This window comes from Hippocampus bargibanti, linkage group LG03 (genome assembly GCF_051943395.1).
Source record: "Hippocampus bargibanti isolate YZ-2025 linkage group LG03, ASM5194339v1, whole genome shotgun sequence".
NCBI classification, from domain to species: Eukaryota; Metazoa; Chordata; class Actinopteri; order Syngnathiformes; family Syngnathidae; genus Hippocampus; species Hippocampus bargibanti.
Window position 1 is genome coordinate 21,185,975 of NC_142736.1, and position 27,778 is coordinate 21,213,752.

Consider the following 27,778-nt stretch of genomic DNA (forward strand, 5'->3'; position numbering starts at 1 on the left):
GAATGTAAACCAAATAATAATAAAATCATAATAATAAACATGTTTATTTTATGATGTAATTCGGTTATTTTGCGGTTTTTCAGTTATTCTTAAAGGACAACCGACACCATTTTTTTGTTCTTAACTGACATCAGAAAAACGTTTCAGAGCATCTAAAATTCCCAAAACACGCAGGCTGATATTTTTAGTCAAATGCAAAACACCAATAAAAATGACTTAAAGTGTGCTAAAACTGCAACAAATTGAGCTGCAAATTGGGCATTTTCAGAAAGTCCCGCCCCCAGTTCGTGATGTCACGGCAAGACGTCTTGCCTTGCTCGAGAATCAAAACAATGGCTTCAGATTCGGAGAAGATGCTTTCTTGTTACTCATCCAGTTATGAATATGATTGAAATAGTTCTGAAGAGGAAAGCATACATGTTTGCAATCGATTAAAGGAGTCCTCGCATATCAATTCGAGCCGTCAATGACAGCAATCTATCACCCAGAAAATGCACAAGATGGCGCCCAAGCTCTGTTGGAAATGGGCTGATTTGTCTGCTGGGAATTTGTGTCAGCGAATATCAAATAGTTGTCTTGGTGCAACACACAACGATTCACCATCGCGTTATTTCTGTGTTTTCCTTCTAATTTTGCCATCAACACGGATCAACACGAAGTTTTCAGACCATACAAAGTACCGCAAAATGCATTGTGTGTCGCTTTCTCAGTCAGGGGCGTTCCAAACGTGACATCACGTCAGGCATCGTCATCAACTCAAAAACAAAACTTCCTGAATACTCAGCGCGAGTTTTAAAATGTAAAATATAGCTGTGTGCGGTGGAATCTTTGTAACATACGCTCAGTAGAAGTCATTTGAAGCCATTTTACAAATTATGGACACAACTTGTTCGGAGGTGTCGGTTGTCCTTTAATATAATATTAAAAGAGCTAACCAATTTTACCATCCATCTATCCATCCATTTTGGGATAAATTAATCAAGACCTCATCTAAAGAATCTCTCTTACTATTTCAGACGCCTCTGGATGGTGGTCAGGACGTCTGCGAGGGAAGCAAGGTCTTTTCCCCAACAATTACGTGGCCAAGATCTAAAATGAAGAAAGACGGAGGGACGGAGGGACGGACGGACGGGTGGGACAAAGGCGTCCCTCGAGCGTTCCTGCCGGTCAAGCGTCACAAAGCACTGTGGGATTTCCGAATGAATCCTCCACTACTGCCTTGCATAGCCCATGAATGTAAACTCTTTTTTTGTTAGTCCACTTCCACAACACAAGAGGACTACTTTTGTTCTTTTTGGAAGTGCTGAACTTAAAGAAAAAAAATTAAAAAAAATATTTATTGTATTTATACATGCTTTCTTTCCTGATCACCTTTTTGCTGAGGAACTCTTTTAAAATTACAGTATGCATAATCTGGGAAAAAGCTGTGATTTGTGTTTTTTTTTAATTCCTTATTATCATAAATTGATTTCTAAAAGACACCGTCATATTTATTAACATTGATGCAAAGCTCACAGGGAATGGATGTTAAATCGTAATTTTATACCATTTTTAGACACCAAAGATAGTAAGAATCTCTGTGTGTACTGTAACCTAAGCATACTGTCTGTAGTGTGTTAGCACTTTATCAGTACAGGTACTACTTACCTTGGACACACACTTTTCTCGAGTTAATTAATGAAGGCCCACGGGATTTTGTTTACGCTTTTACACAAATGTATTTTTGAACTCCCTTTTTGTATGGGTTCACGTGGTTAATGACGTTTGAGCATTTATTCCCAAAGAACTGTACTAGTATGCTTTTTGTCCTCACGAGTAAAACAACTAAAAGCAGTCGTGAAATGAAGAGGGGACACTAGTAAAGCCACTACTAGTTACATTTTCGCACACCTAGTAGCACAACTTGGGCCACGTGTTACAATTGAGGCAAAACTGCACCACGAGGGAAGCGTGTGATTTCTGACTCCGTTGGCAACTCGTGCACAGTTTCACTCATAACATGTCGTCCGTCCTCCGAGAATGACAACGTCTCCATAGTAATGTTTGGAAATGTCCAAATCCCTGGTGGTCAATGACGGACGGCACTAGTACATGAATGAACCTGAAGCTGGATATTAAGGATACGGAATAAATGCTTTCATGACATTCCATAGGACAGCACCTGTTATTGTTGGGTTTATGAAGAATTGTTGTTATAGTTGTCCGATTTCCTCTCACAAATCGTTCGTGTTCACAGAAGTGATTTTTCGCCATTATTTTTCAGGTTTTGTGTGTGTGTGTGTGCACTGCAAGTTGCATTTTTCTTTCACATTCCTCCAACGTGGTTATGTTTGACCAAATTGTGCTCAAAGTTGTTTCATCAACTGCTGGGACTTGTCATCACTTTGGATCTTGGATGGTTTAAAAGCATCCTTGTGCAATACAAGACAGTAATTGAGTTTTTTTTTTTTTTAATAAAGCATGTATTGTTGAACATTGTTTACTTTTATTTCCAATTTGTGTGCAAGGAGCAGATTCAATGTCAGGCTTCCCAGAGCTTGCTGATCATCTGTTCATTTGAATCGGGTGTGTCGCAACTGGGAGGCTTGGAGAACATGTAGGGCAACAGATTTTGACAACCCTGATCCAAACCTGTGAATGTGGAACTTCATTTCCATCGATCAAAACACTACTATATTCCCATTTTCAAAGGTCACCTGCAGGTCATCATGATAGATGACGCACTGGCCACACACACACACACACACACACACACACACACACACACACACACACACACACACACACACACACACACACACACACACACACACACACACACACACACACACACACACACACACACACACACACACACACACACACACACACACACACACACACACACACAAGTCAGGCGAATGTACCAAAAAAACACCGTCAACTACACAGCTCATGGAAAGCATTAGCACAAATTCCTACACACTTCGAGCGGAAGGCAAGCTTAAAATCTGAACTGGTCGCCAGTCTGTCGTGAAGCACAAAAGAGACAAACGACCATATGCACCCATATCCACACCTGAGTGGGAAGCGATCCCACGCTCCCCGCACACAAGTGAGACGAGCCGTACACCATCAGCGACAGTTCCACAACTTGTTCCACTAACTTAAACTGTTCAAGACATCTTGGCAGTTGTTGCACATTCCTCCAATTCCCCCACTTTCACGGGACAGCGGCTCGTTCGGGACGTCAAAGGGAAATACCATTCCAAAATGTTCACAATAACATGACCATATGAAGTGATACTTTATATTGATCACCTGCGTCTAAAATTCCAACATTTAATTTTCACTTCCTAGTACGTATTCAGTTCATTGAGACATGGGAACTATTTGCCGCCCTAACGACTCGTCTGTGTAAGCTCTCAGTCGTACAGGAGTGGTCCATCGATTGTACAGATGACGGCTGAAGAAACCTTCTCATCGACGCCCTAACGACTGTACTATTGCCCACCCTTTCACAATAAAAGAGACGTTTACTTCCAATTTTCTTCATTTCAAACGATTTCGGCTTCTTATCATATTTAGCCGATTTAGGACGGCTTGGATTCTAAGCCTACCAGTCATTTGATATTTTCTGTTCATAGACCAGTTATTAAAGTAATTGTTATTTATTATCATCAGTAGTGTTTTATTGACTGATTTGGAGCTGTGTTGAGGGTCCCGGAATGCCCAAGAGATGCTTCGACTATGCTGATGCTTGTACAGTGCTCAAATAATTGCCCATGCAGAAAACCTACTAATTGCAATGTATATACGAGGTCATATAAGTTTTGCAACATGTCTATTTGCATAAATTGCCAAAAGTGACTTTAATACTGTGTCATTGCAGACATTGGCAGGTCATACCTTTTTTTAACTGTCCAAAAATTCACATTCACATAACGTCATGTCAAAAAAAACCCATCAAACAACAAAAATGACACAAACCACTCAAACGAAGAGTTATCCAAGTTTATTAATATTTTTAAACTAATATAAATCCCACAGAATACGCTTCTGGTGCCTTTGAATGGGGTTGGGTGATGACCGCATGTATACCTGCTTTTGATTCATTAAGTACTGCATTTCATCACTCCATTCAAAATAATGTTTTTTTAAGTGGACTTTATAGTCAAAGAGTGGAAATACATGGCCTCAGCAGGGTGTTGTGATCACAACTAATTCTGCCTTTTCACTTTCTCTTGTGCAAGTCTATGCCAGTGAACACTTATGTGTGTGTGTCATCTTTTCCCCAGAGCTGATGCACATCTACAGACACGGAGTGACAAGAGGGGGGCAAGGAACACTCTATATGTAGCTGTCTAAATATCCATCTAAGTAGTTAGCTCTCTGTGATATGACCACCTGCACACGTACCGACAAGCCCTGCTTCTGGATGAGAGCTGTGTGATATTCTTCCTATGGGAAATGGATGCGACTAGCGTGTTGACATTTGTGGGGCGTGAAAAAAAATACTGTGTGCAAGTGTGTGTGTACTAGTACAGCAGATGCTCTGTTAAACATAGTTTTCCATAGTTAGGAATGTCTAGGAATGTTTTATTGAAAAAAAAAATCATCTTTCACTAACAATCCACATCCTCTCAACAAATTAATCAATACGATGATTGGTAAAAATGAACTCTGCATTTTTGACGTGGAGGCTGACATTCTAGTCCAGTAAAGCGAGGCCTTGTGGCTTTACTGGAGCAGTGTTGAAGCCCGTGGTACATGTGCAAACAAATGCATTTTGCAAGGAAACATGCAGGGGTTGGGGGTGCCGGGGGAATAAATGACACTTGAAGGAACGATGGAAAAGCTACATAAAAGCTTTATAAATACATAAACTCTGAATTAATGGAGAAGAAGTGTCGAGAAGTGGTAGTGGTAGAGCTGCGCAGGTATATTCATTGCCTTCTTTGGTTGACTGCAGTACTCAGTAGGAAATGAAGATGAATATGGAAACAAAGGTGTTTGTTAGAAAGAGACACGGTTGGTGGGTTGGGGGGGCACAAATCAAATAGCATCAACTCTCAGCAGACAACTGCGCCTCAATGTCCACTCTGCAGATGGGGCACTTCTTGTTGGTAAGAAGCCACTGGTCCACACACAGCTGGTGGAAGAGGTGCATGCAAGGCAGGCGTCTGCCAAGACAAAAATATTTTCTGACTGTTGTTACGGGTTTCTTTTACTTCAGATTTAAACATTTTGTAAAAAAAATACAGTAACTCATTCACTGCCATTCCCGAATGTGTTCGGGTTTTGGTTTTTCTTGGGGCGGGGGCTGATAAAGTGCTGGTCAGACCTCTGGGCAATCTTTTTTCCCTTCCACGAGGACGCCGCAATTACCTTTTGTACAGCCGCCCCCATTTCAAGCTCAGATAACTCCAGACCCATATAACCTTTTCTGATGAAAGAAGAGAGTCCAAGGTTTCTTATGCTGCATTGAATGTTTATGTCGGCCTAGAACTCAATAGTCTGTGGGTCCTGCAATTTGAGTGAAAATGAAAAAAAAACCCTGGCACTGGAGTAGACATATCTGCATTGAAAATGGGGGTGGCTGTAGAAAAGGTAAATGCTGCCCCCTCGTGGAAGGGAAAAAGTGACCTTGAAAGTGTTGAAAGGCGCTTATAAATGAAATGTATTATTATTATTATTATTATTACAGTGAGACTTCAACTTACGAACTTAATTGGTTCCCAGACAGAGTGTGTAATGTGAAAAGTGTGTATCTCAAAAAAAAATCCCATAGGAAACCATTAAAATGGGAATAATCCATCCCCGGGTTTCCATAAAATATACTTTTGAACTAAATAAGCCTTAAAACTACACACAACTTACCTTATCCTATGTATAATAAACGTGCTATTGTATTGTAATGAAAGAAATACACTGCACTGTATAATAAAGTCACTTTATTTACATTTGTGATGGTCATTGATGGCTCTTAATTGACACCTGTTGCTTTCTGACTTGTAAGGTCTTACGAAACTGAGGCATCACATTATCATTCATCATGTTGATGATTCTTATAGCCTTTTCTGAATGGAACTGTTCAATAAAAGCCTGCACATCAACTGTTGAATGGCCTGCTTCTGCTTGTCCTCGCGAAGGCAAAACAAATTTTCTGTGTTGGTGACCTCATTATGGTCAGCAACAAGCTCCTCGATGTCATCTGCATTCACTTCGAGTTCCGTAGGTGCTGGCAGAGATTTTATGACAACAAAAGGCTCCAGTCCGATGATTTCACGGACGCGGAATAAAACGCGACAAAAGAAGGCGGGCGGGGCGAATAAAATGGCACACACGCGTCTAACAATCACCTCGTGCAAAGTAAACACTTGAAGCACAAGCAAACATTAGGAGCACAAGACGTAACGATGCACTTTCGTCATAATCATGTCCCTGGTGGGGTGACAGTGACTCGTTGAAATGAAATGAAATTGCAGAACGACAATGAAATGAAGTGTCGCGAACGTAGGCCACGCCCGAGCTGTCAACTCGCACGTGACAATTTAGCGTGACTATTGACACGCTGTTCCGGTGTGTGTGAAAACACTAGCTCTGATTGGCTTACCATGACACATGACTCTACCATTTAGCCAATCACAATCACTTCTATCGCAACTTGACCGAGGGGTGCGTAGCAACACAAAAACGTTGGGAAGTGTTTGTCACCACTCATTCAGTTAGACCAGGGGTCGGGAACCTATGGCTCTTTTGATGATTGCATATGGCTCGCCGATAAATATTACATATTATAATACATATTGTCGTTTTTTTTTGTCGTTCATTTCCCGTTGGGGCTGCAGTTGGCGGAAAGCGCAATTTTGATTGGATGACACTGACCTAGAATAGCCGAAAGCGCCATGTTGATTGGATGATAGTGGCCGTCATGTTGAAACAGGTAAACGCCCCATTAGAGGAGAGAAAGTGTTCTGATTCTTATTTGCAATGATACAATACCATCGATGAAACAGTCGAATGTCAGTGACATTTTAACAAGCCCCATGTTAACGTTAGCATCGACATACTTCTGCCAGAAGTAGATTGCAGATAGCAAGTGTGGAAGCTTATGAGCCGTGTGCAGGCTAGCTAGCCGTAACTTCGCCTCCGGACCGGCAAATTGAATTTCATTCCGATCGTTTTCCTGGATTTTTACCAAACACGAGGAACGGAAAACCATCCATGTTAACGGTGAGTACTATCACAAAGTTATTTTAAATAATACAATCTGATATTTTGTTGAAAAGTGGCTGCGCGTGTGTGTGTGTGTGCGCGTGCGCACGCGAGCGTTTGTATGTGCGCTTTGCGCGCGTGCGTGTGGCTCTCTCTTAAAAACATTTCTAAATATTTTACTTTTATGGCTCTCTTAGTCAAAAAGGTTCCCGACCCCTGAGTTAGACAATGCTTTCCAAACAGCCTTGAGTCTTAAGAAGTCGTGCGCTATTCTCGAACCTGAACGCACCCCAAGTCTTTGATGACAAATAAACAGAGCAGAGTAGACGTGTACGGCTGGGAGTTTCTTCACATTTGAACTGAGGCTGAACACGAGCTGTGGTGTTTATTTTCCGGTCCCATAATAGTAAAATTATCAGCAGAAAGCTCCAAGTAGGCGATCGACATGTGCATTCAATGAGAAGGGGTATGGAAAGTAGCGCCGCGCTGTTCGGTCGTGCTTCTGCCGAAGATCACTTTCGCCAGATCTGAAGGTCGTGTGCTTGATGGACCGGCCGTGGTGGGTGTGTATTATGAAAATAGTACGCATTATAAGGCTTAATTATCCTAAATTTGACGTTCGTATGATGAAAAGTTCGTATTATAAGGCGTTCGTAAGTTGAGGTCTCACTGTATTATTATTATTATTATTTCGTCTGTGTAAGCTGTCAGTCGTACATGAGTGGTCCATCGATGAAAAGGTTTCTTTAGCCGTCACCTATACTTCTTTGAAGGTGTCGGGAACTACCAGTAAGACTTTAGTTTGTTGACGAAGTTTCTTGGATGAGAAGCGAAACGTCCGACACCTTCAAAGAAGTACAGATGACGGCTGAAGAAACCTTTTCATTATTATTATTATTATTTAAAAACATTGCCAGAAGTCTGACCAGCACTTTATCAGCACCCCCGCAAGAAAAACCAAAACCCGAACAAATTTGGGAATGGCGGTGTACATCATGCTTTTCAATTCCCGAATAAATTCGGGAATGGCAGTGAATAAGTTCATAACAGCATTAGCTTACTGTCACATTAACAGTAAAAAATGAGGAACAAAGTAGGTTTCTTGATGTCTGTAGATTCTCAGTCATCCAGATGACAAAATCTAAATAACGTTGAAACTGGGCGTCTCATTTCAATTCAGAACGATTCAGGCAATTAGGCTCCTAATGTGTACGTTATTTTGCCACCAGAGGGCAAGTCTCCTATACAAATAAATACATTGTGCGGTTTGAGTGCTAAAAGCTGGCCCAACGGGGCTTCCATTTGAGACACTCATGGGTTTTCCACAAATACCTTGGAGATTGTTAAAGCAAACAGTGAAAGAAGCCCCGGGACGCACCTGACATCCTCCCCCTCCTCCAGTATGGACAAACAGATGGTGCATTTCTCTTCCGTGTCTTCATCCGCCCCCTCGTCTTCATCCTGCTTGCCGTGCAGCTTTCTCTATAGGTTTAAAAAAACATTTGCAGACATCAGAAGCCATGTGCGTACCAAAAAAAAAAAAAAAAAAAACACATGAAAATGTTCACCTAAAGACAGCGCTATACACATTTAAAGGACAACCGACGCTTCGGGACAAGTTGTGTCCATAATTTGTAAAATCACTTCAAATGACTTCTACTGAGCGTATGTTACAAAGATTCCAATGCATATAGCTATATTTTACGTTTCGAGACTCGCGCTGAATATTCAGGAAGTTTTGTTTTTGAGTTGATGACGATTCCTGATGTGACGTCACGTTTGGAACGCCCCTGCCCGAGAAAGCGACACACAATGCATTTTGTGGTACTTTGTTTGGTTTGAAACCTTTGCGTTGATCCATGTTGATGGCGAAATTAGAAGGAAAACATAGAAATAATGCGATGGTGAATCGTGTGTTGCACCAAGACTACTATCTGATTCTAGTTGATACAAATTCCCAGCAGACAAATCAGCCCATTTCCAACAGAGCTTGGGCGCCATCTTGTGCATTTTCTGGGTGCTACATTGGAGTCCTGGTGGCTCGAATGGAAACGCAAGTACTTCTTTAATCGTTTGCAAACATGTATGCTTTCCTCTTCAGAACTATTTGAATCATATTCATAACTGGATGAGTAACAAGAAAGTATCTTCTCCGAATCTGAAGCCATTGTTTTGAATCTAGAGCAAGGCAAGACGTCCTGGCGTGACGTCACGAACACGGGGGCGGGACCTTCTGAAACTGGCAATTTCGGGGGTCATTTTGGGACACTTTAACTCATTTTTATTGGTGTTTTGCATTTGACTAAAAATATTAGCCTGCGTGCTTTGGGTATTTTAGATGCTATAAAACGTTTTTCTGATGTCAGTTAAGAAACAAAAAAATGGTGTCGGTTGTCCTTTAACTCTATGCAAACATTTGATTGAAAGAGTTATCTATTGTTATTTGGGGACAGAGAGAATGGTCCTTTTATCCTGAAAAGAGGAAAAGAAAAACAAGGCCCCTCCCCCAAGACTACAGCTAACACGTGTTTCCAAATTGATTGGTTCATTATTTCTCACCGCTTCAGGGGTTGCGTGCATATTTTTCCCAATAGAGGCCCAAGCTTCGGGGGTTAACTGATGGTCAATGTCTCTCTCCAACACCTTCTGTATTGGGTGGCAGGGTGTTAGACGGCTCGTTTAGTTACACTTAGGGAAAGCCTTCCTCGACAACATCTGCATTCACAGCTAAAAGACACTACAGCACGTGGCTAAGTAAGACCACTCTGTCCCAGGACACACGGGTAACACTAGACAAACGCAACTGGTCATTCCATGCAGTCAGAAACGTGTTGAATATGCTGCTTACGGGTAGGCAGAAAGGTCTTACCTTTTTGTATTTGTGTGGATAAGTGCACCTCTCTATGGTTCCCTGAGAGGCTCCTCGGTTCACAGTCCCCAGTCTTTCCTCTAAATGCAGCAGGTCCTGCACGGGGGCACACCACGCATACGCTCAACGCTCCCGATTGCTCACCGCTACTTTTCATGTTGCCTCATTTACAAATACAGAACGATACCACTCAATATGATATTTTTAAACAGGCTTTGCTGGAAACAAATAAAGGCTAAATGAAGGTAACTTCAATTGAAAAAAAAAAAAAAAAACATTTTACTCCCTTTGGATTTCATTTTAAAACTAACTCGGCTGATTTTGAAACGTAATAATACACCAACATTGATGTCAGAATAAACTACAGTAAAGTCTCGTTATATCGATATCGGATATATCGATAGTCCCGGTTATATCGATACTATTTCTATGCACGCACGGAGAAAATTACATGCAAACAGGGTCGGATATATCGATAGTCCCGGTTATATCGATATTTTTTCGGACTCCCTTGAATATCGATATAACGAGACTTTACTGTACTTCTCTTTTTAGCATAAACATAACCTAAACAACAAGAACACAATACAGATATAGAACTGTGAGTCGCATCTTGGAATTGAAGCAGATTACATGGGACAGAAGATGTGAGACAATCTGTTTTCGTCAATGGATGTTACAGCTTCATGATTGCTAGCAACATTTAGCATGTAGCAGACATGCACATTCCACCATGTCCCTGATCCACTAGTGAAAAGGATGCTTTGATCCTCTCCTCTTTCATCTAAAACTGCTTCATACAACAAAGAGGGTGCAGAAAGTGTTTAAGATTGAATGACTGTCTGTGTCTTTTGTGTTGTGTCACATTATTTTTATTTTTTTTGTTTGTTTTGACTTCAAGATGGCACAGCGAGTGTCATCCTTTACAGCAGCTCCTGTATTTTGTTTTTCTACCTTTCCTTTTACCACTTTGCCGCTGTGAAATGTAAATTTCTCCACTGCGAGACTGATAAAGGCTAATGTAATAAAGGCTAATCCAGATTGATTGATTGCTAGTTTTTGTGACATATATGTCAAGAGGACCTTGAAAGAAAACATCTTAAATTGCAAGTTTTTTTTTCCTGGGAGGCCGGCGGGGTCAAGAAATCGTTCAGCCCGAGTGTGACTGGCTTCAAAAGGTGGTGCCAGGCATGGTGAATGGCGTGGGTGTCAGCAGCAAGTACAAAAAAAGGTTTTCCCCGACTGCCCATTGACGAGTTTGCAATTACGCTAATAGTGACGAAAACATCTGTTAGCATAAAGGTAGCCCTGTTGTATGGTTGAAAGGAACAAGTTTGGTGTTTAGGCAGAAGTCTCTTTTTTTGTTTTTACAGTCAATTTCATCATGAATTTCCATTTGGTGGATTTGCCTTTATTCTCCCAAAGATGCATCAAGGATTGCCCCTCCTTTCTTGCCGTTAAATTGTCATGTGGGGACCCAGAGTATGAATTGAATAAGCTGCCGTATAATTCTTTTCACATTCAACATATATTTACAGGAGTAGGAAATACGCAGCTTCAATCACTCTCATGTTGCTTCTTTATGGAGAACTGTGTGTTGTCTGTTGAATTGCACAGAAGGAGCAGTCTTAAAAGACGCGCTATGGTCACATTTTTGACAGTGGTGCATCATACTTTTCTAGTATGGCTCTACCATCCAGCCGTAGTGCAGACACAGCTCTATTAAACTAAATTGACCCCCCTTACAAAATTCCTCCATTGGATTTTTATCTCTAGACGAAGCAATCCGTGCACACTCACCTCATAGGTTCTTCCAAAGCCAGTCATTCTAGAAGAGATGTAGCGAATGTGCGGGTAGGTGACTTCAGATATACCAGTGTGCTGTCAGGGAGACAAACACACGTTACTTATACAAAAGCGCTTCTTTGCTCTTCTCTTCTCTAGCGCTTTAACAACAGCTGAGGCTGTAACAAAGCACTAACATGGACATAAGCAGTGTATGAATTAACATTTGCCCGGACGCCCGCGGCGTGCAACTTTTACGTCGGGCGTACAACTTACAAAACGACTCCGCCCAGGTGGCTGACAAATTCTTCAAGAAAAAAAAAAAAAAAAAAAAACGCACATTTTTTTTTTTCAAAGCAAACGTTTGAACGAAGATTTTGAAATCGGAATAAATTATTCTGATTTCGAAACCTTCGTTCGGTTAGGAAATTTCGGTTCGTTTGTCAATTTGCATACTCGGCACGGCAGCCAATCAGAATCTTGCTTCGTGCTTCCGGACTTTCCAGAGTGTTATAAGGTCGTGCATTTGCATATCATTTTCCAAAGTAGATGCACAGAACCTCAGCCCCAGAAGTAAGATTCAAAAGAAGCTAACAAAATATATGGTGCTACAAAACGTAAACGTACGTTATCAAGTGACTGACTGTAAAGTGTCCTTGAGAGTTTTGAAAGGCGCTTAGGAATTAAATGTTCACGTGGCTTGTAGCAGACAACGCAACACAAACGTTGCATTGTGCACCATGACGAACAGTGTATGGACAAATGACAACTGGAGCAAAATCATCAGCAAGGGATATTTACCATAAATAAAGCAAGGGAGCATTTGTGGTAGGTACATTGTTCATTGAAAAAAATCCTTTATACCAGTGGTTCTTAACCTGTGGGGAATTCCCCATAGGCTCGCTTAGAATATCTTGTTTTCTATCCTTTCACTCCCACCCCAACCCCATCCCTCTTCAATTGCTGCTGTGGACTGCAAATTTCCCCATTGCGGGACGAATAAAGGTATTCTGATTCTGATTCTGATAAAAACGCTGATTTTTACTTTTATATATATTTTTTTGCGATTAGTCATCTTATTGTGTTTCAAGTAGTGAAAAATGGGGCAGGCAACTTTATGCTCGGACAGGCAACTTTTCAGAGTTGTCTGCCCTGGTGTCCGCTAACTTTTGGTCATGAGTTTCAGACACTGACATAAGGTAAATGCTGCCCCCTTGTGGCCAGTCAGAGGTCTGACTTGCGCTTTATCGGCACCCCGGCGAGAAAAACCAAAACCCGAACAAATTCGAGAATGGCAGCGAATGAGTTAAAGTATGTATTGCTGAACATCGTTGCACATTTTGTTCATTAGCAAGGTTGGCTTCCCACTGTGGGAAAAATCTGTTCATCATAATGAAGTTTACATTATAAAGGTGTTAGTGATAAGCAAAATCGGCAAATGGAAAATGAATGAAGTGAAAGTTCTGGGGCTGAAAACATAAACAGAGCACATTGAAAAGTGGTTTGATTGGATTGCTGTGAAGAGAGGATCTCCGACATGTTAATAAGTAAGTCACTATGACGAAACAATATTATTTGAAAATGTTAAAACCGATATGTTCCATCTGATTCAATTTCTTTTCCATTAAATCAGAGGATGCTCACTGTGCTAAACTTGTACTATAGAAAATCACAAGATGCTTGAAGGCGTCCAAATAAAATAAAGGCACGAGGAAATAGTCGTCTGCATTTGTGCCGTGACCTTTCCTCAAGGCTTCTTGATTATTCACTTGAAGTGCCTGATGTGGTTTTATTAATTGCTTATGCATAATTCATGATCTTTGCCGCACCATCCTTGAAATAAGATGTAAAAAAAACACTGTTGATCTAAGACGCAATTCAATTAAAAGTGAGTGGGATTTATGCAAATGTGTGCTGATGCGTTACCATAAAGGGGATGGGGAAGTGGTGCAGTCTGGAAGTGGGATGGTAGTGGTGCAGGTGGGAGTGCAAGTGCCCCGAAGGGTACGACGCCACGGTCACTCCGGCCTCAATTCCGAGCTCCCTGTACGTGGACAAACACATTCACATTTTTTTTCATCATATCAATGACAGTTAGCATAACGTAAAACCGTGAAGAGACAAAACGGTATCCGATACACACCACGCGGTTCTCTGCTCTGGCTGGCGAGGGTGGGAAGACATCGTCTGTGGCACGTGGATGTGGTGTCCGTGGCCATAGTTAGGGTGCATTCTGTGAGGGTGGGGGGGAGGACGCTCGTGCGCTCGTCTGCAATGAACAAGACGTACAGGGTTGAAAATATAATTAGGATTCAATATGCATGAATTAAGTTTTGGTCTTATCTGAGCTCGCTCTTCTTTGTAACATCACAAATAACCCTAATAAACACCAAGATTATAGATGACATGTGTGTTGAAAATACACTCGCATTAATATCCTCTTTGTTTTATATATGGACGAGAAATGTGGAGTGTGAGTATATTACACAAATCTTCAGGTACAAGCATCACAATTTTTTGTGATTGTGCTTTTTTTTGTTCAGCGGAAAGGTCAGTGCTGTTGGACAGTCCGCGGCTGGATGGATAGATGCAAGGCTTGAGGAGCCCACAATGACAAGAAAGGAGTGTCAGCGCAGAGCGCCGATGCGTATGTAGATCTCTCGCGGCTTGGAATTGAAGTGGATTTATGTCTGGCAGGAGATTAAGCAATCTATTTTCGTCAATGGATGGCTATAGCTTCGTGTTTGCTTTCAACATTTAGCTTATAGCAGACGTCCACATTCCACCATGACGTCTCTGAGCCACTAGTGAAAAGGATACTTTGACCCGGTCCTCTTTCATCTAGAACTGCTTCATGCAACAAAGAGGGTACAGAAAGTGCTTAAGATTGAATGACTGTCTGTGTCATTTGTGGTGTCACATTATTTGTCATTTAGTTTTCCTTTGTCTTTTTGACTTCAAGATGGCACCGCTAGAGTGGTTGCCTTGACAGCAGCTCCTGTATTTGTTTTTCTACATTGTCCTTTCCTTTCATCACTTTGCTGATGTGACATGTAAATTTATCCACTGTGAGACTAATAAAGGCTAATCCAATCCAACATGAGTGATCTGAGTGATTCACTCCATCACACAATAAGCAACTTCTGTGTAAGCTCTCAGTCATACAGGAGTGGTCTATCGATGAAAAGGTTTCTTCAGCCGTCCTCTGTACTTCTTTGAAGGTGTCGGACGTTTCACTTCTTATCCAAGAAACTTCGTCAGCAAACTAAAGTCTTACTGGTAGTTTAGGCCCTATATATATATATATATATATATATATATATATATATATATATATATATATATATATATCCCTACTGTCCAGACATGGCGGTGCCGGACTCTGCTATGATAGGTCCCTGCTCTCAGGTTGGGGGGAGCAAAGGACTACTCCCTGCAGCTGCTCCACTGATAGTTCCTATCGTTCTGACTAACGACTGGCCTGATTGCCCCACTTCGACCGGTATCACCTCATCAGTATTACTAATCCTATGTTGCCTAAGCAGGCTATTGTATGAACGATCCAAATTGAAAAAAACGTATTTTCTAGTGTATAACGCGCACCCAAAAGCCTTGATTTTCTTCCAAAGACGACCCTGCGCCTTATATGTGGAGTAATATTGAGCCACAACAACTACTGTCAGCAGCCACCAACTCCATTTCCCCCTGTAGAAGAAGTCGTGCGTAGCCCCAGCCTCTACTGTCGCGCCTTATAATGTGGTGTGCCTTATATTTGGAGAACTTTTATGTGTTCATTGGGGGTGCGCCTTAGCCTCCAGTGCACCTTATACACCGGAAAGTACGGTACACAATGGGTGTTTCTAACGTGATGGAAGAAAGAAGTACTAACGTGGGATGCTGCAGCATTCTACGCCTCTGGACCTCCATCCTTTGCAACATTTCATGTTGATGCAACCGCTGAACTGACCCAAGTGGTGGCATATGGTGTGGCATGGTCTGGTGGTCAGCGGGTAGGTGCTGTGCCAGTGGGGCACTCGAACCGGAGAGGTGGTGGGCGGATAGAGGAGGGCCGCTGGGTACGGTGTGGCCTGACGGGTGGGATGCCAACGGCGGATGAAAGGAGTGGACATTGTGGGGAAGGACATAATCGCCTTGTGGATGGGGCTGAGATGTAAGTTGGGGGTTCCCGTGGGAATGGGGGCAGGCGGTGGAGGGCTGATGATGCAATGAGCGTGCCAGAGAGCCGTCTGTGAAGAAAATACGAAGGAATAAAACATGCACATAAACAAACCCTGTTGTCAGCCTGTATTTTTCCAATCTATGTTGACCAGCAAACTACAAAAACAAAGAAGAGCATTTCATAAAGTTCCTACTTACACGAGGGGTGTATGTAATGTCTGCAGGGCTGCTGGAGCTGTGTTTGAGGCTGCGCCACCATGCCGGCGCTGAAAGAATCTACCGCAGCTGGTTGGCTCGGGCCAGGGGTGGCCTGGGAAACAAACGCGGGAGGCCGTGAGGTGGAGCCTGGGCAGCAGGGGTCAAAGGCTGACGTGCTGCCATGGAAACTTGCGCCACTGCTTCGGACACTACTGTTACTCAGGTCCACTGGCAGAGTTTGCTATGAGAAGAAAGTGGAAAAGAGGAGCGTTATTGGGGATACAAGAGCGCTGAATTGGAGGTTTAAGATGTGGAATCAATGCCCAAAGGCTTTTCATAGTCACACAGATGACGACGATGTTAGATTGGTATATCTTGCCTGGTCGTGGTACTGGGCTGCAGAGTTGTTACCGCCGCTGCTATTGCTACTCCCGCCGCTCACTCCAGCACAAGATGCAGGCAGTGCATTGGAACTTTCCACAGCGCAGCTCGACTCTTGGAAAGGGAGGGTGCCCGGGGGCTGCGGTGTGGGGTGGTGGACATGAAGGACAAAATGGTGCGCGTTGCCGTGACCGTGCTGCGAGGCGTTGGCCTGAGAGGTCGAGGCCTGCATGCAGCTTGAATGGGAGTGGCTGAGGGACAGATGACCGGGGGAGGGCCTTCCGCACGGTGAGTGCTGCTGGCAGCACGACGGGAGCCTGGGCATGGCCGTGCTTGCGCTTTCTCCTGCTGAACCTGACAAAACCGGTCTGCTGTCATCTGGTGAGAAGAAGAAGATGAAGGCATATGTTCTCAATGGCCTTTCTTGGACAAATAAAGTTTAGGTGAAAAGTGTCTGCTCGCAACTGGCTCGCTCACCTTCTGTGGGTGTTCGAATTGTGCCGTTCGGCCTCGATGTGTGCATACTGTTGGCTATTGAAGCGGGGCAACTCGTGGAGGGGCCGGCGGCATCGTTGAGCTCTGAGGTAGAGGCATGCTGGGAAGATGAGGAGGAGGTGGACCTGACTGTTTGAGGTTGAATGCTGCCAGAGGTTGTCGGCACAACTGAGAGGTCTAAAGAACAGACAGAAAATACACAGAAATATTGAAACTTGTTTTTCATGGAAAAAATGTCACTCACAGTACAAATTGAATGTATAGAATTAAACCATTTGTTATGGTCATTAGGTGGAGGATGTATAACAGAAATAATTCAAGGATTATCATTTCACAACGGCGGGGTAATCTGCATCCTGTTTTCCCAAGAATAAAAAAAAATACCTGCGAGATTGTCTGTTTACATTTGTTGCTGCACTGTTTGTGTTGCAATAGCCCTCGCTTGAATCGTACCACTGAATCAAACAAAACTGCTATTCTGCCTCAACTATACTTTGATATTAAAACAAACAAGTTCACAGTGTGATTATCATGATCCATTTAAATTTTAGAACTGACATTACAATCAGGTTGGTGTACATTCACGTTTTGCTTCATTGATAAGAGTCAATCATTTCAAGAAATGTCCCAACGATAGAATATCCAATTTCATGTATCCACAGTCGTGAAAGTAAGCCCTTGTGTGTGTAAGACAGACAGAGAGAAGAAGGAAAAGAAGAAGAAGAAGAAAGAGGAGTGCGTGCTCATCAGCAGTTGCTTGAGATCTGAGGAGAAGACAAACTCTCATTAGCATTCTGGTGCATGCACAGCATCTACTTTACAGATTCAAATTAATCTCCATCTCAGAGTGAGCTCAATAAAGAGTCCGGTCCGTATTCTCAACATTGAACATTCAAATCTGTTCATGTTCAGTTATGAAAAAGAATCCGTACCTAAGTAATTCATAAATATCAGCAATACCTGAGGAAAGGTGTGAAAGTGTGTCGTCAAAATGTGGCAAAATATCTTCCTCTGATACATCAAGCCCATTCATCATCTAATTGTCTTTACAGTTTTGCACCAAACAGAGTGTGTTTCAATAGTAACTTAAAAGTGCTGTTCTACCAACCAAGTGCTTTAAAATGCTGCCTCAGTCACCCTTTCACACTATGATAATGGTGTGGGGTGCCGTGGGAATAGGTCGAGTTCCATTAGCCTTCTCAAAATATTCATTCCCTTCTTCTGCTTAGGGATAGTTGAGCCTATAAGGCAGTCCTGGATGTAGAATATGCACAGTGGGATGTTTTCCTTACCATCTTCATCAACAGTGAGGTCCACCACCTCCCCAGAATTCTGACGCAGCGGCTGGATGACGGTGGACAGTCTGTGACGTCCTCTGGGCTCCTGGAGACGGTTCTGGGGGCAACTATTAGCCCATATCCTACCAAGACCGCCTAATGAGCGTGACCTACAAACACAAAAGCAAGGTGATTAACTTACACATAACGTTGCCTTCAACAGAGGTAAGCTAGAATTTTCCATGGCAGTGGTTGCTTTTGTGTGAAAGGAATGCATCAGGGGACAATTTAATTCCAATGTCACAATTTGGTCCACAAAAACGTCCATAAACATTCTCAAACTTTGGGATCGAGCTCACATCCTTGATTGTTGGTGTCATTATTGTCATGATCGGTTTGGCGACCAACGGGTGGCACTGTCGGCCCCCGCCTGCACCTGCACAGGTGCCGGTCGTTTCCAATCAGTCACACTCAAAAGGACACCTGGCACGACCATTCGGTGTCGGGTAATTGTTAAATGTCATTGAATGCTGTTGAACACATCGTATGCTGTTGAATGCAATTGTATGCACTGTGTGCAGTGCATGTGTTTGTTTAATCTTGCCGGACTTTTAATCTTGGTTTTCTTTTGATACTTTGTATTTTTTCCATTCAGATGATTTTGATGTTTTACATTTTGTTCCTGCTGACTTTATTTTAATACAATTTCTCAAATACAACCTCCTGCTCCTTCCTGCCTGCTTTTTGGGATCCGCACCCGCCATTACCACCTTGCAAACCGTGACAATTATGAAACCAAGTCATCAGTTTATGTGCATAATACACGCGCACGCACACACACACACACACGTACACTTTCCCCACTGTTAATTTGAAATGTGTTGGAATATAGACATTTTTAAAGCATGAATTAATTAACAAAATAATTAACAGATCAATTATTAAACAAATTGTTAGCTGCGGTCTTGCATTCATGTCATCAAGTTCTCAGAATCTGGTGTGAACATGTCGAGGGAATAGCTGAATTTATCCACACAGGGCCATAAAGTGAAGACACACAAAGTGATACAGTCCGGGGGTGTTGCATTGTGGGATGCCATGGAGATTCATGGTTGGGGAATATTGCACCTCTCACGAGAGTTTTCATAAACTACAGAGGTTTAACAGGGGAATTCCTCTTGGTAAATTGCAAGTGTAGAGTTTCTGACACGACTGTCCGACTAAATAACTATCCATGGTGAGTTCAGGGAATAATCATGAATGGTGCAAGAGGTGTCTTGCGTATTTTAACACTGACCTACTGTTTGCATTCACAGATGTAAAATGTTTTTTTCTCGATTTGATAACAGCCGCAAAAGAATAGGTCAAAATTGTGCGAGTGGTATCCAGAGGAAAGACACTAATTGGCCAGGCCCCTCAGCTCCTCCCAGGGCAGAGTAAAATCCACAAGGGAAGGGTCGCTAATGAAGTTGACTCAGGATTGTTTTGTAAATATCTGTTTGGTACCATAAAACACTGAGGATGGAAGGGGTGAAGCCTGGAGGACTATATTGCACTATCAACATGAACGCAACCTGGAATAGGGGTCATTCCACAAAGCCTACAATATGGCCTGGAAATCACAGACAGCGCAATTTGCTTTTTCTCTATTTTTCTTTATTGTGCCACCTAAGAAGAGTGCCAGAGCTGGAAAGAATAGGGAAAAAAGATTTGACGGAAATGGAAGTTTTATGGCTTCTTTGTTCAGAAGTCTGTTGGTGTTGGAATCCAATTTGAGTCAACACTTGGAAATCTCAAACATAGCCCAAAAATGCAAACCTCAGAACAATAAAACAGCAGGACATTGAACAAGAAAAATGATAAGGCCTTTCGCAATGGGTTTTCTGGTCCCCATTAACCGGGAAAATCGAAGCATTGCTTTGTACAGTAACACATATTTTGAAATAGCTTGTAGTAACAAAGATATATGTCATTGACACTCTACTTTCAACGCCTGATATTCACTGATTAGTTGCTTGAAACAAGACATAACGAACAAACACATTAAGACAGATAAACTTGACAACTCCTCTTAGTTTGGTAACCTAATAGTTTCCCTTATTTCAAATGAAAACATCGCCGTGCAACTTAAAAAAAACAATAATCTGACAAAATATCTGTCATATGAAATGCAACTACACCTCTGTGTCCAATTCGAGAATGAAATATGTTACAATGCATCTAATTTATTTTATTCTACTTTCACAACAGCTGCAGTGGTAACAAAGCGCTTCATACTACCATCAAATATGCAAGGTTAAGATTGAAACACAGCTAAAGCCAACAGTCACAGCCAAACTGACAACATATAGTGCCACTTAGCAGTTTTTTTGACAACGATACTAGTGCAGCGTGTTCTACCGGAAACAAATTCCTTGTGTGTTCTACATACTTGGCAATAAAGATGATTCTGATTCTGATTCTGATTCTGAACATGCATGTCCTGAGCTCAACTTTGGCCTGAGAACAGGGGCCGATCAAGTGTGTTCATTATTGATTTATATTGAGTATGCCGTTTGTGGGAACCCATTGTGATCCGGGTGGGATAGCACTTGAAAGCATGCAACTCTGTACTATTGAAACACTGGAATATTTTTTTTTCATTCGTTGCTTTTGCCCACAGATGAATCAACATGTATTCACCGTAAAGAAGTGATCGGGGAAAAAAATCAAAAGTAGGCCCGTTATGGACAACTGGGTTAATATGGAGTGGTATGTGCAAGATACATCAAAGGTGAAATTCCTTCCCTCTCAACCACACAAAAGGTGAAGTCGCTGTGGGTGCCTGCGCCACCATCAAAAGAACAGTTAACATAAAATGACAAAATAATACAACAAAACACTTAAGACATAGACAGTTGTGCAATCTTAACCAGTCTTCTTCTTGCATACATGTTGTTGTTTGAAGCAGTTCTAGATGAGAGGAGAGTGAATCAAAGTGTCCCTTTTCATCAGTGGATCAAAGATATCTTGCTAAAATGTGCACACGTCTGTTTCAAGCTAAGTTTGAATGCAACAAGAAGCTGTAACGTCCATTAATGAAAAAGAGATCGTCTCCGCTCCCATGTAATAAATAAATAAATAAATAAATAAATAAATAAATAAATAAATGAATGAATGAATGAATGAATGCCCAAATAAATAAATGAATAAATATGTGAGAATCCAATACTTGACTGCGGATTTTCACCAAATCAAATTAAAATGTGACAATTCACCATGACTAGCATACTTTGTGATTTGCCTACCTGAAACCATCTCCAACTGTGACGATCTCCACCTCACTGTCTGTCGAGGTGACATTGATCTCCTCACTGGCAGGGACAGCAAGTGCAGGAGCTGGAGTAGCTTCAATCACCACCACGTCTTCATCCAGAGCACCTGTGCAGGAAACATAACATGCATATGATTGAAATACACACCTTTTTGACACAAACATATTGTGAAAAAGATCAATAAATAATTTTTGAACTTCTAAAAATAAACACAAATCTATCGTTACAAGCCATTTCAAAACGCTAAATTGATTACATTAATCTTGTCATTTCTGACTGGTTGTATAGGGAAAAACCTGCAAAGATTTTAAAGCCATAAGTAAGACGAGAGAAACATCGTGACAGTTTGTTTTACACAGCAAAGTGCTTTTGTGCACGCCAAAGTGGATGACGTACCATGGAAATGAAGTTCATGATTCCCAAATGGGATTTCTATTCTGATTGTCTCCTGAGCTCTGCTGCTTAGCATCCTCTGCAACTAACTGGGACTCTGGTGAGACTAAAGAGTTTGATGTTTCTCTTTAATCGTAAGTAGGTTCGTTGTCTGTGTTTTTAAACATGTGGATCCAAAGCAACTATGTTGCCGTTAATATAGATATCATCAAGATTATGGTGTCTTATACATGTATTTATGGGGGAGAATTCTGGTTGGGATAGAAACAGGACAAAAATGGGCGAGGACAGTAAAGCAAGTAGCCAGCTAAGAATATAAAGTTGCAAACAGGAAAACAGAAACCAGCTGGGAGTAGTTAGAAGGTGAAGAAAACTCTTCTTGAAAGTCCCTGTAGCAATGTTTTAAAAGAGAGGGCCTTCAAAATTCGAGCCTCTATGCTTCTTGTACATCAGTAAACTTGCTTCTTTGATTGGGGAATCGGTAGGATTGCATTGGCAGATGCATACAAGTTTTACTACAAAAAAGTGACATGATAAAATGTTCTGAAATGGACCAATACACATTGAAATGTTCAATGCGGATCATCAAATTTTGTTTTGGGGGAAAAAAGGAGGCTTTGAACCCAGAGTTAACATTGAAAATATTACAATTAGCATCTGGCACTGATTAGGTGAAATGGTCCATATAACACCGATTTACATACATTTCAGCATTAATTTGAGGAAAAATATAATGCTTTTTTCCCGGTTATCAGCAGATACTTCAAAGCAAAGACTCGGAGGCCAAATAAGCGCGATTGAGACACCCCTACTAATAAATGCATATTTTATCACTCGTTTGATTATAAATCCTTCCAACGCCCATATAACCCATATTGTGCCAGCATGGTGGTGTAAACAAACGCATGCAGCGTGACATCCAGAGGACTATTGCCACACGGCGTGTGTACAACACCCGAGTGCAAAACGAGAGGATCAAGGTCACTAATTACCTGTGGCTACTGCAGCACTGTTGGGCTGGCTGCTGGTGCTGCTGACATCCACATAGAGTTCATCCTCAGCTTCAGTTGAGGAGGTGGAGGACGAGCCGCTGCTAAGCTCCTCACTTGAACTACTTGTGCTATTAAGTAAAGCATATTTTCGCCTTGCAATCACTTCTCGTTTCTTCCTCTGCAGTAGTAGTCGTTCCTTTTGCTTCTGTGTACGCTGCCCTCCCCCAGGAACGGATTTGACGAATCGTTTCCTATGTAGAGGCCGCCGACTGCTCAAACACGGCTGCTTCAGCAACATGGGCTCCGCCTCGGGCCGCACCCATTTATGCGAGCGGGTCCGCCTCGTTCGACCAACGACGGGGCGAAGACTAATTCCAGTGGCTCCTGTTGTAAGGACGGGGGCTTTTTGTTGGCCTCCTGTTGGTCCAGCTTCCACATCCTCCTCAGAGCTCAGTGTCTCTGAATCACCGAATCGCAAGCTGGAGGAAGGTGATGAGGCACAGTCACTGAAAGATGACTCACGATTAAGTTCATCTTCACTAGAGTGATGCAAGAGTTCTTCCTGGGGACGCTGAGGGGCCACAGGAGTCTCACTAAAATGGCCGACTTTAAGCGAACAGTCAGACGGTCCTGCCTGTTGGAACTTTCTTTTTCGGCGTCCGGTGAGACCTCGGTCCGAGTCCTTGTGAGCTGCCGTGTCTCTCAAGGAGCGATGCCTCGATTCGGAACACAGGGTTGCAAAGTCGCTGTCTGCCATTCCAATAACCTCCAAGTTGCTCTGGAAGCTCTTAGCTGCCTCCATGCTCTCTGGGTTGACCAGAGGCTCCTTCAGATGCTCCTGTCTGCTGGAGGCCTCGGACGGCACTTCGCTCTTCATAGTGGCTGCTCTGTCCTCACCAGGCCAGAAGAGTGAGTGTGCAGTTCCGAATCTTCGAACCACTTCATCTCATAACACCTACAAAAAAAATTAGAAAAGTGAAACAAGACCATCAGAGTTATTGTGTTGAATGCCTACTAAGAGTGACTTCATTTTGTCAGCAGATAAAAGAGATGAAAGGTATGCTAAATAAAGGTCATTCGTAAATGGCCCGTTTTATTATCAGTGATAAGTTCAGGTAGCATGTCAAGAGCTGCTTGAGCATATTATAGATGACATGAAACATTAGATGCTTGGCTGAGTTGGAGATGGTGCCCCACCCTAATGATGAAATAACAACAAACATGAAATTAACGGGTCTTGCATAAAGACAGGAAAGCAACATGCATGGTGAGAGTGCGAACAAGAAGTCAGCAGTTCAAATTAAGGAGTTTCTATTTGGGCTCTATTAATATAGCTCACCATTCCTAATGAAATTAAAATAGGTCTCTCGATAAAAATGTTTAAAACCAAACACGTGAGACTTATTTTTACATTATTGGATTTGGTTAAGCTCGCACGATGGCATCTGGATTTTGGCTTCCTCCCCATCCTCCCACCGCCAATGGGCAAGACAGTTCAGTGGAAACCGACGAGTGAGGCTGTTCCTTTGGAGCCTCCTAGCATCACATCGGTCACCCACTCAGTATCCATGAAAAACCCTGATCCGTTCTTAGTGTTTTTCCGGTACTTCCCCAAAATATATTTTGTTATTTGTTAATAAGTTTTCATTGGCCAGATTGTGGAGATGGGAGGCGAGGATGGTTTGAAAACTGATAGCTCGAGTTAAAAAAAAATAGAACAATGGTATGCACATATTTCCTTTAGTGGGACAAGAAATGGGATTTCAACGAGTCATCCTTTTAGCTAGCCCAATACGACTGGATGCCACCATCACTTGGAATACCCGAGTGAATGGGCCACTGTACAGAATTGCTGCACTGTTGAACTCCAACTAGGACATCATGACATTTAAAACATTTTGAAAATACAACATAGATAATGTTTAAAGGACATGGTCCACGGTGACTCCAACAATTCCTAAACTGAGATTAAGACCAAGATAATCATGAAAAAACAAACAGCAGCGTTATGACCTTCAAGCATAAATAAAGTGCAGTACTGTATTCAAATGATTTCTGAGGGAATTGCAATTGAAAAAACAACTGACATGAGCACATTTTTACATGCTCCCTTTTACCATGCAGTACTGTTTGCTTCAACATCGTTCAGTATAAATTCTGGAGAATTAAGCCATTTAAGTAGCGGTTATTGCGGCACACTTCACTTGTTCATGGCATCCTGAAACACTGGAGCTCTTTATGGACTTCGTCAACTGTCTCTTGTGTTGCACTGGCATTGGATAACAACATAACTCAAGGCAATTTGATCTGTTTTATTTCAATTTTATTAATGTTTCAACATATGAATCAATGTAGTTCTTCGTTTCAAAAACAGTTAGTGACCCTTGCTATTCACATTTTCACAGCGTGTTTTTGCCACGTGGAAATTGGCTTGTTTCATGTGGATCCAGGTCTTGCGGCGTGCCAGTCTTTATCCGTGCTGAACTACTGCTGGGAAAATGGCAAGCACAGCTTTCGCGAGAATCGCATGTATTGGATGCTGACACCCCGCCCCTCTTACCGGGCAGAAATTTAGCTATCTTCTCTAATAATTTCTAAATATAATTTCTCAATAATTTCTGTGAATTGAGGTGAAATAATAATTGAGAAGTAGTCGATTAGCATATTTATCAGTAGTTATTTTTGATGATGGATGAATCACTGATAACTTGTTGTATTTAAGGTTGTCCAAGTCCTCCAAATGTCACAACAGTAAATATTATCTGATAGTTGTGTTAAGTTCATACTGTCTACTTGTTATCTAATTTACAACAGATTGTTTTCTTACAGACGGTGGCTTTTTTGGTGTTCAATTACCTTACATGTTTCGGCGTATACTTCCGCCTTCGTCAGAGTGTCACGGACGTCCTTCGTTTTGCCTATTTCACATCATGATATCAACCACTATCTGAATTGAATTTGTCTGTACATTTCCTCTACTCTCAGTTCAGAATTACATGTTTTTTTAATGAAGAGATGTAAATAAAAGTGTTTCCGTTTACTCTATTAATTAATCACGAAAATAATTGACATATTTATTGCTGCCATTTGTATTGAAGCATCCACACATTATTTGTGGTGGTGGGCGTGCTGGAGACTCTCCCAGCTGTCTTTGGGTAGTAGCCAGGGTACACCCTGAACTGGTTGCCAACAAAGAAAACAGAAAAAGAACCATTTGTGCTCACAATCACACCAAGTTTAGAGTTTTCAATCAAACCACCACGCATTTTATAGGGATGTGGGAGGAAATTCAGTGAAAACGTAAGCACAGGAAGAAAAAGCAAACTCCTAACAAGAAGGCTAGAGCCAGATTTAAACCCACAACCATTGCACTTTGAGTCCGCCGTGCTCACCAGTCTGGCGCTGTGTAGTATAGTATATGTAGTATTCCAACACCTGTTGCTTAAACTCATCTTTATTCATATCACATCAACAGCAGTTATAACAATTGTAAGCAAATCATAAATAAGAAAACAAAATCTTATTCAATAAAAATAAATTAACTTCCTTCACTTTGGCACTTGGTTTCACAGTTTAATTCCCTCATGCACCACTACGATGTTACGTGGAGCTGAGGATGTAGAGCAAGGATATCAAATAAATGATCAAACTGCTTTCCATAAGAATTCTGTTTTGTTTGACATGGAACTGAGTGATGTGCAAGTTACGGCTACCAAATGCAGAAGCTGTCTAAATGGCCTACATTTCTTCCCCCTAGCTCAGCATCAGGAGCCACAGGACTGATTTTCATACTAAGAATAAAGATGTTTCTTCCCTGAGATCAAATGACGATCATCGAACCAACATGGATACTGATGCTAGAAGCAAATATTTTGAAAAGCAATTGCAACTGCGGCGCTGTGAAAGTAACAACTGGGACTCTAGGCCTACTTAAAGAAAAAAACAATAATTAACGTGAGTATTTGTTTCACGTATGCATATGGTACCATAGCTTCAAGGGCGGTTGGTAAACAGTAACTCTCTTTTAGGCGATTATCTCCCACAAACATAATGGAAATCCCTTAACTTGTTTTCGTGTAGAAACGCAGTAAACAGGACAAACCAACTAAGAAAGCTAATTTTCGACAATAGTTGAAAGAAGCAAAACTAGATAGGGGGGGGGTAGAAGCCACTTTGCCTGTCACATTTAAATCCACATAGAATACCACAAAGATTACGCATATCAGTGTTCTACATGTTTGATGTTCAAACGCGTCGTATGGTTCGTTTGTGGGGGTTAAACCCGGCAAAAATGTTGACAGGCTTTGAAAAGGAACATAAATATAAACGATGACACAAACTGTAACTAGAGCGGTCTAAAGAGAAATCGCAATTGTTAATGGCTGGGGTTGTGAAATTGACAACAGTCCCGATGAGAATTGAAAAGCAGCATCGAAAGCAATGGGCCCTGGAGGGCTATGTGCTAAGCTAACGTGAAGGGTAGCTCAACTCCAATAAGCAAATAGACGATTTCATAACGCTATTTAAAATCACAAGAGTCTCGTTTCAAACTAACAAGTACAGAACAACATATAAGCGGTGTGTCTGGGAGAAGAAAAAGAAATACCTCACTCTGAGATCTCGACGAAGTCCCCATTCCTGTCTCTCGACTGAACACTGTTGTTTACCCAGCAGGTCGTCACTGGATGGCTACAATAC

At 41.9% G+C, this 27,778-nt stretch overlaps 2 protein-coding genes across 5 annotated transcripts in view; one reads left to right on the forward strand and one right to left on the reverse strand.

Annotated features, from left to right (window-relative positions):
- The window catches only part of myo1ea (myosin IEa), a 53,797-nt gene extending 51,347 nt beyond the window's left edge, over positions 1–2,450 (forward strand). For all 3 annotated transcript variants that reach the window (XM_088992522.1, XM_088992523.1, XM_088992524.1), the window contains one exon: positions 1,017–2,450. In XM_088992522.1, the coding sequence (XP_088848648.1) occupies positions 1,017–1,093 (77 nt within the window). In that variant the 3' untranslated portion in view covers positions 1,094–2,450. The remainder of the gene's footprint in view (positions 1–1,016) is intronic.
- A 1,529-nt stretch (positions 2,451–3,979) lies between these two features.
- On the reverse strand, positions 3,980–27,778 carry rnf111 (ring finger protein 111). Of its 2 annotated transcripts, XM_088992525.1 has the most exons (15): positions 27,687–27,778; positions 23,081–24,035; positions 21,669–21,801; positions 18,397–18,551; positions 17,087–17,281; positions 16,608–16,987; positions 16,229–16,469; positions 15,741–16,098; positions 13,995–14,120; positions 13,778–13,895; positions 11,867–11,947; positions 10,067–10,162; positions 9,757–9,843; positions 8,576–8,679; positions 3,980–5,162 (listed from the first exon to the last, which is right to left on the reverse strand). In XM_088992525.1, the coding sequence occupies exons 2-15, from the start codon at positions 23,955–23,957 to the stop codon at positions 5,045–5,047; spliced, it is 3,069 nt and encodes a 1,022-aa protein (XP_088848651.1). In that variant the 5' UTR covers positions 23,958–24,035; positions 27,687–27,778; the 3' UTR covers positions 3,980–5,044. The 2 variants fall into 2 exon arrangements, with proteins under 2 accessions (XP_088848651.1, XP_088848652.1); XM_088992526.1 differs by lacking the exon at positions 9,757–9,843.